Here is a 15156-nt window from a genome sequence, read left to right on the forward strand (position 1 = left end):
GGAGATGGGCAGATGAGTGGATGGATGGATGAGGAGAGCGTGTCAGAAGGCTGGGCACAGAGAGAGAAAGAGAGAAATGACCTCTGGCTGGAAACGTATTGTTGTTCACCGTTATTATTGTTGTTGTTCGTATCACGCCCAGGTGCTATTTATAACCCCTGGATGCCCCAGTTACACTACTGCTCAGAAGCAGCTCACTAATAATGGTACCATCTTTGGTACCCAGGCCATCTCTTGTTTTGTTCTCCATGGCCTCTCAGGCCATGGTACCATCCAAGGTGATCCTCAGCCACTGAACTGTGGTGGTGTGTGTGGTTTTGGTGATGGGCGTGTGCCTGTCAAGGGTGTGGCAGTACATCTGCAGGAGGAATGGAGAAATGGGTGTGCCAATGTGTGCCATGGGGAACCGGAATGGTGATGGCATACTTTGTTCAGAGGACTTTTTAACAGTGGAGCACACAACATGAAGGGGAGGGACATGTTTTTGGGTAGTGGGAAGTTGCTCTGTATTTAGGTTTATCTTCAAACTCTGAAAAGGGTGTCCAGGTAAGCAGATGTACTCAGCATTACAGTAGCTGTGTACTGTAGAAGTCAGTGTCAATCCAGTGGTAGATGATCTGGACAGTGGACAGATTTACAGCAGTACATGGTACAGGCCATGGTACCATCCAGGGTGGTGATGGTACACCCTACACCAGTACAGGGACTGTCCAGGGTGATGCCATGGTACCATCCAGGGTGGTGATGGTACAGTACAGTACAGGCCATGGTACCATCCAGGGTGGTGATGGTACAGTACACCCTACAGGCCATGGTACCATCCAGGGTGGTGATGGTACAGTACACCCTACAGGCCATGGTACCATCCAGGGTGGTGATGGTACAGTACACCCTACAGGCCATGGTACCATCCAGGGTGGTGATGGTACAGTACACCCTACAGGCCATGGTACCATCCAGGGTGGTGATGGTACAGTACACCCTACAGGCCATGGTACCATCCAGGGTGGTGATGGTACAGTACACCCTACAAGCCATGGTACCATCCAGGGTGGTGATGGTACAGTACACCCTACAGGCCATGGTACCATCCAGGGTGGTGATGGTACAGTACACCCTACATGGCCATGGGACCATCCAGGGTGGTGATGGTATGGTACAGTACACCCTACAGGCCATGGGACTCTGGGGTGGTGATGGTACCAGGGTGGTGATGGTACAGTACACCCTACAGGCCATGGTACCATCCAGGGTGGTGATGGTACAGTACACCCTACAGGCCATGGTACCATCCAGGGTGGTGATGGTACCATCCAGTACACCCCTACAGGCCATGGTACCATCCAGGGTGGTGATGGGTGGTGATGGTACAGTACACCCTACAGGCCATGGTAGGGCCATCTGGGGTGGTGATGGTACAGTACACCCATGGGACCATCCAGTACACCCTACAGGCCATGGGACCGTCTGGGGTGGTGATGGTATAGTACACCCTACAGGCCATGGGACCGTCTGGGGTGGTGATGGTACAGTACACCCTACAGGCCATGGGACCATCCAGGGTGGTGATGGTACAGTACACCCTACAGGCCATGGTACCATCCAGGGTGGTGATGGTACAGTACACCCTGGTGATGGTACAGTACACCCTACAGGCCATGGTACCATCCAGGTGATGGTGATGGTATGGTAGTACCATGGTACCATCCAGGGTGGTGATGGTACCCCCTACAAGCCATGGTACCATCCAGGGTGGTGATGGTACAGTACACCCTACAAGCCATGGTACCATCCAGGGTGGTGATGGTACAGTACAGGCCATGGTACCATCCAGAGTGGTGATGGTACAGTACAGTACAGGCCATGGTACCATCCAGGGTGGTGATGGTACAGTACACCCTACAGGCCATGGTACCATCCAGGGTGGTGATGGTACAGTACAGGCCATGGTACCATCCAGGGTGGTGATGGTACAGTACAGGCCATGGTACAATCCAGGGTGGTGATGGTACAGTACACCCTACAGGCCATGGTACCATCCAGGGTGGTGATGGTACAGTACACCCTGGTACCATCAGGCCATGGTACCATCCAGGGTGGTGATGGTACAGTACACCCTACAGGCCATGGTACCATCCAGGGTGGTGATGGTACAGTACACCCTAGTGGGACACCCTACAGGCCATCCAGGGTGGTGATGGTACAGTACACCCTACAGGCCATGGGACCATCCAGGGGTGGTGATGGTACAGTACACCCTACAGGCCATGGGACCATCCAGGGTGGTGATGGTACAGTACACCCTACAGGCCATGGTACCATCCAGGGTGGTGATGGTACAGTACACCCGACAGGCCATGGTACCATCCAGGGTGGTGATGGTACAGTACACCCTACAGGCCATGGTACCATCCAGGGTGGTGATGGTACAGTACACCCTACAAGCCATGGTACCATCCAGGGTGGTGATGGTACAGTACACCCTACAGGCCATGGTACCATCCAGGGTGGTGATGGTACAGTACACCCTACAGGCCATGGTACCATCCAGGGTGGTGATGGTACAGTACACCCTACACCCTACAGGCCATGGTACCATCCAGGGTGGTGGTGATGGTACCATCTGGTGGTGATGGTACAGTACACCCTACAGGCCATGGGACTGTCCAGGGTGGTGATGGTACAGTACACCCTACAGGCCATGGGGCCATGGGACCATCTGGGGTGGTGATGGTACAGTACACCCATGGTACAGGCCATGGGACCATCTGGGGTGGTGATGGTACAGTACACCCTACAGGCCATGGTACCATCCAGGGTGGTGATGGTACAGTACACCCTACAGGCCATGGGACCGTCCGGGGTGGTGATGGTACAGTACACCCTACAGGCCATGGGACCGTCTGGGGTGGTGATGGTACAGTACACCCTACAGGCCATGGGACCGTCTGGGGTGGTGATGGTATAGTACACCCTACAGGCCATGGGACCGTCTGGGGTGGTGATGTTGCAGTACACCCTACAGGCCATGGGACCATCCAGGGTGGTGATGGTTTAGTACACCCTACAGGCCATGGTACCATCCAGGGTGGTGATGGTACAGTACACCCTGGTACAGGCCATGGCCATGGTACCATCCAGGGTGGTGATGGTACAGTACACCCTACAGGCCATGGTACCATCCAGGGTGGTGATGGTACAGTACACCCTACAGGCCATGGTACCATCCAGGGTGGTGATGGTACAGTACACCCTACAGGCCATGGGACCGTCCAGGTGGTGATGGTACAGTACCATCCCAGGGTGGTGATGGTACAGTACACCCTACAGGCCATGGGACCATCTGGGGTGGTGATGGTACAGTACACCCTACAGGCCATGGGACCATCCAGGGTGGTGATGGTACAGTACACCCAGTACACCCTACAGGCCATGGGACCATCCAGGGTGGTGATGGTACAGTACACCCTACAAGCCATGGTACCATCCAGGGTGGTGATGGTACAGTACACCCATGGGACCATCCACACCCTACAGGCCATGGTACCATCCAGGGTGGTGATGGTACAGTACACCCTACAAGCCATGGGACGGTCCAGGGTGGTGATGGTATAGTACACCCTACAGGCCATGGGACCGTCCATCTGGGGTGGTGATGGTACACCCTACAGTGGTACATGGTACCCTACAGGCCATGGGACCGTCTGGGGTGGTGATGGTACAGTACACCCTACAGGCCATGGGACCGTCCGGGTTGGTGATGGTGCAGTACACCCTTCAGGCCATGGGACCGTCCGGGTTGGTGATGTTACAGTACACCCTACAGGCCATGGGACCGTCTGGGGTGGTGATGGTACAGTACACCCTACAGGCCATGGGACCATCCGGGGTGGTGATGGTACAGTACACCCTACAGGCCATGGGACCATCCAGGGTGGTGATGGTACAGTACACCCTACAGGCCATGGGACCATCCAGGGTGGTGATGGTACAGTACACCCTACAGGCCATGGGACCGTCTGGGGTGGTGATGGTACAGTACACCTTACAAGCCATGGTACCATCCAGGGTGGTGATGGTACAGTACACCCTACAGGCCATGGTACCATCCAGGGTGGTGATGGTACAGTACACCCTACAGGCCATGCCATGGGTACAGTACACCCTACAGGCATCCCAGGGTGGTGATGGTACAGTACACCCTACAGGCCATGGTACCATCCAGGGTGGTGATGGTACAGTACACCCTACCAGGCCATGGTGGTGATGGTACCATCAGGCCATGGGGTGGGGTGATGGTACAGTACACCCTACAGGCCATGGGACCATCCAGGGTGGTGATGGTATAGTACACCCTACAGGCCATAGGGCCATCTGGGGTGGTGATGGTACAGTACACCCATACAGGCCATGGGACCGTCTGGGGTGGTGATGGGTGGTGATGGTACAGTACACCCTACAGGCCATGGGGGTGGTGATGGTACCGTACACCCTACAGGCCATGGGACCATCCAGGGTGGTGATGGTACAGTACACCCATACAGGCCATGGGACCGTCCGGGGTGGTGATGGTACAGTACACCCTACAGGCCATGGGACCGTCCGGGGTGGTGATGGTACAGTACACCCTACAGGCCATGGGACCGTCCGGGGTGGTGATGGTATAGTACACCCTACAGGCCATGGGACCGTCCGGGTTGGTGATGGTGCAGTACACCCTACAGGCCATGGGACCGTCCAGGTTGGTGATGTTACAGTACACCCTACAGGCCATGGGACCGTCTGGGGTGGTGATGGTACAGTACACCCTACAGGCCATGGGACCGTCCGGGGGTGATGTGATGGCCATGGGAGGGTACACCCCATCTACAGGCCATGGGACCGTCCAGGGTGGTGATGGTACAGTACACCCTACAGGCCATGGTACCATCCAGGGTGGTGATGGTACAGTACACCCTACAGGCCATGGTACCATCCAGGGTGGTGATGGTACAGTACACCCTACAGGCCATGGTACCATCCAGGGTGGTGATGGTACAGTACACCCTACAGGGGACCATCTGGGGTGGTGATGGTACCATCCATGGGTGGTGATGGTACAGTACACCCTACAGGCCATGGGACCATCTGGGGTGGTGATGGTACAGTACACCCTACAGGCCATGGGACCGTCCGGGGTGGTGATGGTACAGTACACCCTACAGGCCATGGGACCATCCAGGGTGGTGATGGTACAGTACACAGGCCATGGGACCATCCAGGGTGGTGATGGTACAGGCCATGGTACCATCCAGGGTGGTGATGGTACAGTACACCCTACAGGCCATGGTACCATCCAGGGTGGTGATGGTACAGTACACCCTACACAGGCCATGGTACCATCTAGGGTGGTGATGGTACAGTACACCCTACAGGCCATGGTCCAGGGTGGTGATGGTACCATCCAGGGTGGTGATGGTGATGGTACAGTACACCCTACAGGCCATGGTACCATCCAGGGTGGTGATGGTACAGTACACCCTACAGGCCATGGGACCGTCCAGGGTGGTGATGGTATAGTACACCCTACAGGCCATAGGGCCATCTGGGGTGGTGATGGTATATCACCCTACAGGGGGACCGTCAGGTGGTGATGGTACAGTACACCCTACAGGCCATGGGACCGTCCGGGTGATGGTGATGGTGGTGATGGTATAGTACACCCTACAGGCCATGGGACCGTCCCCTACAGGGGTGGTGATGGTACAGTACACCCTACAGGCCATGGGACCGTCCGGGGTGGTGATGGTATACACCCTACAGTACACCCTACAGGCCATGGGACCGTCCGGGGTGGTGATGGTATAGTACACCCTACAGGCCATGGGACCGTCTGGGGTGGTGATGTTATAGTACACCCTACAGGCCATGGGACCATCTGGGGTGGTGATGTTACAGTACACCCTACAGGCCATGGGACCGTCTGGGGTGGTGATGGTACAGTACACCCTACAGGCCATGGGACCGTCTGGGGTGGTGATGGTATAGTACACCCTACAGGCCATGGGACCGTCTGGGGTGGTGATGGTACAGTACACCCTACAGGCCATGGGACCGTCCAGGGTGGTGTGTTACAGTACACCCTACAGGCCATGTGTTACAGAAAGTCCTGCAGCTGAAGATGAATAACATTGTTTTATTGTCCAAATGCACACAAGGTCCAATGGAAATTCAACTTCCGCTTTATCCTAACCCCTCTGACCTTGGCTGCCTGTACCCTATGAACATTCCATTCACCTCTTGTGTTTGTGTTTGTCCAGGACTGGACTTCCATGTGGACCTTCACAGGATCGGGGCGAAGGAGGGCCTGAAGGGCCGTAAGCTACAGAAAGCCATGGAGAGCTACGCCTGGAACATCACCGTCCTCAAGGTATGAGTACAGTACATCCATCCATCCTAAAACACAGGAAGCTACAGAAACTATGGAGAGCTACGCCTGGAACATCACCGTCCTCAAGGTATGAGTACAGTACATCCATCCATCCTTAAAACACAGGAAACTCTTTGACAAGATACTGTACTATTAAAGACTAATGGATAGTGTACTGTATAGTGTACATCCACACACTTTGTCAACATAACACTATCAATGTATGGCTAGTGCATCATTCGTTAGAAATACTGCCTCGGTCTGCATAAGTTTACAAGGTTTTTGATTTGCAACAACTTTCAGTAATTTACAGTGATGTTGCTGCTGTACTCTCCCAGGAGATTACATCAATTTGGCTAATTGGCACCTCCCTTCTTTGTAATCCTTAAATCTCTTAATTAAATGGTGCAGCTCTGGCCTACAGCTGTATCTGTGGGCTCAGCAGTAATTAACATGATTTTTTTAATTATTTTTTTTATTTTACCTTTATTTAACTAGGCAAGTCAGTTAAGAACAAATTCTTATTTTCAATGACGGCCTAGGAACAATAATAACACATCCCACATAAAAAAATACTATAGTATACTATTTACATTTGACATTTTAGGGGGTCTTAGGAGAGGAGGAGGATTATTTAAGATACTGTTTGAAGAGGTAAGGTTTCAGATGTTTTCAGAAGATAGGCAGGGACTCTGCTGTCCTAGCTTCAGTGGGAAGCTGGTTCCACCATTGCAGTGCCAGGACAGAGAAGAGCTTTGATTGGGCTGAGTGGGAGCTGCCCTCCTAGAGGTGGGAGGGACAAGAGACCAGAAGTGGCAGAACGGAGAACTTGGGTTGGGGTGTAGGGTTTGAGCATAGCCTGAAGTTAGGGAGTTGCAGTCCCTCTTGCTGTTCCTTAGGCAAGCACCATGGTCTTGCAGTGGAAGTGAGCTTCAACTGAAAGCCAGTGGAGTGTGCGGAGAAGCGGGGTGACATGAGAGAACTTGGGAAGGTTGAAACCAGGTGGGCTGCAGTGTTCTGGATAAGTTACAGAGGTTTGATGGCACAAGCGGGGAGCTCAGCCAATGATGAGTTGCAGTAGTCCAGAAGAGAGAGGACAAGTGCCTGGATTAGGAACTGCGCCGCTTCCTGTGTGAGGTAGGGTCGTGCTCTACGGATGTTGTAGAGAATGAACCTGCAGGAGCGAGTCACTGCTTTGATGTTTGCAGAGAATGACAGGGTGTTGTCCGGGGTCACACCAAGGTTCTTTGCACTCTAGGAGGGCGACACTGTGGAGGTGTCAACCGTGATGGAGAGGTCTTTGAGCGGGCAGGCCTTCCCCGGGAGGAAGAGCAGCTCTGTCTTGTTGAGGTTGAGCCTGAGGTGGTGGGCCAGCTTTGGAAGTGCGAAAAGTCTCCATGACACAATGAAGAGCGGTCTCGGTTGAGTGACCCATCTTGAAGCCTGACTGGTTAGGGTCAAGAAGGTCGTTCTGAGAGAGATAACAAGAAAGTTTATCAGAGACAACACGCTCAAGTGTTTTGGAAAGAAAAGAAAGAAGGGATGCAGGTCTATAGGTTTTGATGCGAGATGAGTTGAGTGTTGGTTTCTTGAGGAGGCTAGCGACTCGGGCCATTTTGAAGTCAGAGGGGATACAACCAGTGGTCAGGGATGAGTTGATGAGGAATGGGAGAAGGTCTCCAGAGATGGTCTTACGAAGGGAGGAGGGGATGGGGTCGAGTATTCACTGTAGTATACTGTAGTATTTACAGTTAACTATAGTATAAATACTGTAGTAAAGGAAACCTGTAGTATATCCTATCTTAATGAATGTAGTGTTTTGTGGACTGTAGTAAACTGTAGTATTTACTGTAGTATTTTTGCTGACATTACTGTAGTATTTACCATAGTGTTTCTGTTTTGTTATATTTGACATAGATGTGGGGCTTTCCCCTTTATATTCTCTCTCTCTCTCTCTTCTCCTCTCTCCCCTCTCCCCTCTTCATCTCACTCTCCTGTCCCCTCTCTCCCCTCTATATTCTCTCTCTCTCTCCTCTCTCCCCTCTCCCCCTTCTCTCTCCCCTCTTCATCTCACTCTCCTGTCCCCTCTCTATTCTCTCTCTCTCTCTCTCTCTCTCTCTCCCTCCCCTCTCTCTCCCCTCTCTCCCTTCTCTGTCCTCTCTCCCCTGTCTCCTCACCTCTCCTCACCTCCTCTGACACAGGCCCACGATCATATAAAGCTGGGGCCCAACGCCCTCGTTTCACAGCCTCAATGAATCATTACCTGTGGTAATAGCAGCACTGATAAAGCACTAAGCCTCGCCACCGTCTCGCCAAGACACAAATAAGGACATAGAGGGAATGTGTGATGTGTGTTTTCGATCTCATCTGGATGTAATTCTTCAGGATTGAGTGAAGTGTTGAGCCTGGTTCGGGGCTCTGCCGGGCTGGCAGCCAGAGAGAGAGGGAGGATGTGACCAGAGATACATTCATTCCCCAGGACCTGTTTATCAGGGAGAACTCTGGGCTGCATCAAACAGGACCAGAAACAAAGTTAAAGAAAAAATTAAAAGGGATAGAAGCGAGAATGGAAATAGAACGCTCAAAGGGAGTGCCAGCCACTAGACAAGGTTAATAGTAGTTCTAGATGCACCTTCAAAAAGTCTGTTGCTCAACCTATTTTATTTGGACTCGTTGTTCTTCGGCAGCATATGTGTCTGGCAGTCTTAGTTAAGCTTTAATTCACTCTATAGAACTGAAGGACTTAAGCACTTAAGAAGCCTAACGTGGACACCCAAAACCTAATGCCTTGCCCCCTCCATCCCTCCACGCATCATCCTTCTCATCCTCCTTCCTCGTGTCTGTACGGTGAGTTATGGGTAAAGGCTGCATGTCCGTATCTGCATAGCACAGCAAACACAGGCACATTAACAGCTAATCTCCCTCTCTTTATGGTGGTGAGCATTTGGTATGAGGCAGTGTGGTCTGTGTGTCCAGGCAGGCAGTCACCTCTCAATTCAGCCCAACTCACTGGTTCCAATTCAGCCCAACTCACTGGTTCCAATTCAGCCCAACTCACTGGTTCCAATTCAGCCCAACTCACTGGTTCCAATTCAGCCCAACTCACTGGTTCCAATTCAGCCCAACTCACTGGTTCCACATTCCTTTTATAGCAATGTAAGAAGCTGAAAAGACACTATGGTGTTGTTGAGACCACTACCTACCCCCCAGCAACACCAGCGAGTCTGATTCTCTAGATACAGTATTGTTCTTGACGCATAGTAACTTAGAAGTCAATGATTAAAGGATGTCCACGTTGAAGCTCCTCCTGTCACCGGTCTCTTCTCTTTGCTTAAGGCTCTCTCCACAGCTAACCTATAGTTTCACTGAGTCCTCTGACCCATATGTTCAGATCTGGAGGCAAATTGGAGGTTGCGATAAACCTTCCCAAAAATAAACAATTATAGTATCAGGTTAATGGACTCTTAAGGACGAGGAAGGAACAACTGTGATTGGTTCGGAGTTCTACAGTTGGAGATGTGTGATTGGTGGTTCTGTGTGCTGTGGAGCCTCAGCCTTGGCTAACCCCCAGTGAAACGCTGTGCAGGCCAGGCCAGCTGCGGGGGTGAGTGGACCCGTAGCCATGGTTGAGCTCAGCCCATTGTGATTTGGTTCCGGTACCACCAGCCAAGTCCCTTACTGGAACAGCAGCACCAGCTTTGTGACTCACACAGGAACATTACATCATTTCTCAAACATCTGATTTATTCATGCTGTTGGAGTGGATTGTGTTCTGAGGCCCTTCATGTAGAAGACTTGTCGCTAAGCATTACCCTCATGTGAGAGGGGAACAAGAGGCATTTTGTCTAGGGTTGTACCCTCAACCCCCCTGAACTACACGCCACTCTAACCTGTCTGCCCAGTGGCAATGGTAATAGACTGTAGTACAGACCGACAGACAAACAGACAGACACCCCCAGTACAGACAGGACATGTTCCCTGGTCCCCGCCTCAAACAGCATCGCCCCACAGGGACGCCTCTCAGGATCCCTTAGCCCGCTAACTGCTGACGACGGCAGGGTGGAATATGTGAGTATGGTGATGAGACTCAGAGAGCTTCAGAGACAACCAGAGTCAGAGAATAGGGGACGGTTGCTGTTGAGGTGAGCTGTGAAGGGATGTGGTGGGTGGGATACTGGTGGAGGACATGGAGAAAGAGACATACTGGGAGAGTGATAGTGGTAAGGATGTAGAGAGGAGACAAGGAAGAGAAGAGGGGAGAAGAGAAGAGGGGAGTGTTAAGTGTTTAGAGTGAGGGTCTGTGTTTTTTCTCTTTAGGGACACAGGTTTTGAAGGGGCTGGTTTTGTTTTGTTGTTGAGGATGAAGCCCCAGGAACCCCTTTCTACGTCTTTCCAGTCTGAATGTCTACGGAGATGAATCCAGGCCCACGACATTACAGAATAGAGCCAGCAGGGCTGCAGTAGCCCATTTTTTCACTCAGAAACAAAGGCAGCCACGGAAACTGCCCTGATTGACTTTACAACGCCATAAAGCGGGATGCCTGCCCTGACCACTTCCTCCCCATCTGGCCCAGTTTCATCTCTGGCGTGTTCCTAAATGAAGAGGACGATGATGATGGTGTGGGATCACTTATCGACAGATTACTTTTGAAGGGGCTCTGAGGAACCGCAGAGAATTCCTCCAACCACACTGCAGAATGGATGTAGGCTGCCATCTGCTGGCTAAAATAATGTAGTGCATTCAATTGTATTTGTCACATGCTTTGTAAACAACAGGTGTAGACAAACAGTGAAATGCTTACTTATGGATCCTTTTTCAAAAATGAGTTAAAGATTTTAAAAAACAGAAATAGTGACACGAGGAATAAATACACAGTTAATAATGCATAACAATGACTAGTAAAAATAACAGGGCTATATACAGGCAGTACCAATACTGAGTCGATGTGCAGGGGTACGAGGTAATTGAGGTAGCTATATACATATATGTAGGGTTAAAGTGACTAGGCAGCAGTAGTAGCAGCAGTGGGTATCCATTTGATTGGCTATTTAGCAGTCCTGTTTAGCAGTCTTGTTTAGCAGTCTTATGGCTTGTGGGTAGAAGCTACTTAGGGTCCTGTTGGTTCTAGACTTGGTGCACTGGTACCGCTTGCCGTGCGGTAGCAGAGAGAACTATCTATGGCTTGGGTGGCTGGAGTCTGCAAAATGTTTGGGCCTTCCTCTGACAACGTCTGATATAGAGGGCATTACTAAAACACATGAGTGACAGCATTCTCTCTCTCTTTCTCATTTGTCTCTCTCTTTCTTGTCTCTCTCTGTCAGGGTCAGGCGGACCTCCTGAAGCACGCTAAGAGTGAGGCTTTGGACACTCTGCGTCAGATCCACTGTGCCACCCAGTCCTGTGGTCTGAGCAAGAACGGAGCTACCTCCCCTCAGCTCCAACACTATCCACTGCAAGCGCAGTCCCAGACCCAACCCCAACCCCAGGCCCAGCCTCTGTCCCAACACCTGGCTGAACCCCAGCCCGAGGCCCAACCACAGCTCCAGGCCCAACCACAGCTCCAGGCCCAGCTCCATACTCAACACCATCCCCTGACTCAGCGCCCGTCTCTGCCTCCCCTCCCACCACAGCCCCCGCAGTATAGGGCAGCAGGCTCTCACGATGCCATCTCTGAGAACGAGACGGCCAGCGATGGTTCCTGCTGACCAGTTGCCTGTACCCGCAGTGGAGTCCACCCAAAGAGAGACAGGGAGAGGAGAATAGAAAGAGAGAGGGGGCTTGAGAAGCAGAAAGGAGTAGAGCAAAGAACATGGATGGTTCCTTTAACAACCCCGAAGATGGACAGGCAGAGTGAGATCGAAAGGAAAAAAGAGGAGAGGGAGAGAATGAAGGAGATGGAGAAGGAAAAAGAGCAGGAAAGGGAGAGGGGGAGAGATGGTGAGAGTGAGAAGGAAAGGGAGAGGGGGAGAGATGGTGAGAGGGAGAAGGAAAGGGAGAGGGGGAGAGATGGTGAGAGGGAGAAGGAAAGGGAGAGAGGGAGAGATGGTGAGAGGGAAAGAGCAGAAGAGAAACAGCAAATAGAGCAAGGGACGGGGAAGAAAACTCGCCGTAAAAGACAAGAGACACAAGTTTGACAATGTATTGTTTTAGAGACAAAGAAGAAATGTCTCTATCAGCTTTCACTCCTGTCCTATTTATCTCTCTTGGATTCGAAAGGGCGAATAACACCCATATTAGCGAGTTCAGTCAGTCTCTCAGTCAGTCAATCGTTGAGTCAGTCAGTCTGTCAGGAGAGTCTTGCTGTCTTCCTCTGGGCAGTGCCAGCACTACTGGCCCTGCGGGTACAGGCACCTTACAATGGCATTTCATACCGCACAAGTTCGCCTTTGGATTCCTCTAGGATACCCATAGCATGTCCAGGACCCTTTCCTTCTCTATCTTCTCCCTTATGTTCACTCCATATACCTGTAGATCTGCCCTTCCCATGCGTCATCCTGAGCTTCAACCCTTTTGCCCTTCTCGCCAAGGAGGAGGCATGCCGTTTTAAATGCACAACGTAGAGCAGCTCACACGGACTCTGAGCTCTGTAGGGATCCTAGCTAGAGGACCATTACTGCACAAACAAACCTACGAGCTGTCTGGGAGAGAGACGGTAAAGGACTGCAGTTCTACTAGAATAGATCTCACCAGCCTGTTTTAACTGGAGCAGTCTGTTGACCCCCTCTGCGCTGAAGAGACTAAAGGACTCGATAGGTCAAAGATCACAAGAGAAACATTGACCTGGGGCAGATTCCTGCTGTCAATCAAACACACACCTAACCTAAAAGAGAAACTATGAATCTATATAGATGTGTACTGTATGTATGTACAAGTAATGAAGAGGCCCTTTATATTTATCTCTGATAATTCTCCCTGAAACAAAATATCCCATTGATATGATTGTTATAATTGATGTTAGTTATATTCGTATTACAATTATTTTATATACAGTACATTGCTTCTACATATACAGTGACTTGATACCTGTTGTTCTGTGCTGCAGATCAAGACAGGTGGTGTGGAATGTTGAGTGTAGGGGTTAGAGGTCAGGGTGGGTTTGGGTTGGGGGTCATCATTCCAAAAAATTGGGTCAAACAATAACCTGACTTGTGTTTCACTGCAAAGTGGTGTGGTTCTGTATGAGCTCCTTAAAACGGCCCATTAAAACTGGATTCATTGTTTGTCCTGCCTCCTATTCTTCAATTCTTCCGCTTTGTCATTGTCTTTATGCTGGCAGCCCACCTGACATGAATATGTAGGCTTCCTTCTGCAGGACAAGAATAGGGAATATATTTGTATGAAGCAATTCTGAGGCAACTCCAGAAGGTGGCGACAAATAGTAGGTAAAAGGTTATGAGAGACACGTCTGTGAGGAAATGGGCATGAGGGATTCACCCTTTTGTTAAAGTCAGGTACTATACCTCATCTCTGTACCCCACACATACAGTGCCTTGCAAAAGTATTCAGTGTTTTTCCTGTTTTGTTGCATTACAACCTGTAATTTAAATGGATATTTATTTGGATTTCATGTAATGGACGTACACAAAATATTCCAAATTGGTGAAGTGAAATGAAGAAAAAAAAAATGTTTTAAAAAATTCTAAAAAATAAAACACTGAAAAGTGGTGGGTGCATATGTATTCACCCCCTCTGCTATGAAGTCCCTAAATAAGATCTGGTGCAACCAATTGCCTTCAGAAGTCACATATTTAGTTAAATAAAGTCCAGCTGTGTACAATCTAAGTGTCACACGATCTCAGTATATATACAGTTGAAGTCAGAAGGTTACATACACTTAGGTTGGAGTCATTAATACTCGTTTTTCAACCACTCCACAAATTTCTTGGTAACAAACTATAGTTTTGGCAAGTTGGTTAGGACATCTACTTTGTGCATGACACAAGTCATTTTTCCAACAATTGTTAACAGACAGATTATTTCACTTATAGTTCACTGTATCACAATTCAAGTGGGTCAGAAGTTTACATACACTAAGTTGACTGTGCCTTTAAACAGCTTGGAAAATTCCAGAAAATTATGTCATGGCTTTAGAAACCTCTGATAGGCTAATTGACATAATTTGAGTCAATTGGAGGTGTACCTGTGGATGTATTTCAAGGCCTAGCTTCAAACTCAGTGCCTCTTTGCTTGACATCATGGGAAAATCAAAAGAAATCAGCCAAGACCTCAGAAAAAGAATTGTAGACCTCCACAAGTCTGGTTCATCCTTGGGAGCAATTTCCAAATGCCTGAAGGTACCACGTTCATCTGTACAAACAATAGTACGCAAGTATAAACACCATGGGACCATGCAACCATCATACTGCTCAGGAAGGAGACGCGCTCTGTCTCCTAGAGATGAACGTACTTTGGTGCCAAAAGTGCAAATCAATCCCAGAACAACAGCAAAGGACCTTGTGAAGATGCTGGAGGAAACAGGTACAAAAGTATCTATATCCACAGTAAAACGAGTCCTACATCGACATAACCTGAAAGGCCGCTCAGCAAGGAAGAAGCCACTGCTCGAAAACTGCCTTAAAAAAGACAGACTACGTTTTGGCGACAAAGATCATACTTTTTGGAGAAATGTCCTCTGGTCTGATGAAACAAAAATATAACTGTTTGACCATAATGACCATCGCTATGTTTCGAGGAAAAGGGGGAGGCTTGCAAGCCGAAGAACACCATCCCAACCGTGAAGCACGGG

General features: G+C 50.2%; 1 protein-coding gene across 1 annotated transcript in view; it reads left to right on the forward strand.

Moving 5' to 3' along the window:
* Positions 1-13630, forward strand: part of LOC135556811 (inactive phospholipase C-like protein 2) — a 139691-nt gene extending 126061 nt beyond the window's left edge. The window contains exons 24-25 of the mRNA XM_064990259.1: positions 6300-6409; positions 11732-13630. Of these exons, the coding sequence (XP_064846331.1) occupies positions 6300-6409; positions 11732-12115 (494 nt within the window). The 3' untranslated portion in view covers positions 12116-13630. The remainder of the gene's footprint in view (positions 1-6299; positions 6410-11731) is intronic.
* The last annotated feature ends 1526 nt before the right edge of the window (positions 13631-15156 follow it).

This window comes from Oncorhynchus masou, chromosome 15, assembly GCF_036934945.1.
Source record: "Oncorhynchus masou masou isolate Uvic2021 chromosome 15, UVic_Omas_1.1, whole genome shotgun sequence".
Taxonomy (NCBI): Eukaryota; Metazoa; Chordata; class Actinopteri; order Salmoniformes; family Salmonidae; genus Oncorhynchus; species Oncorhynchus masou.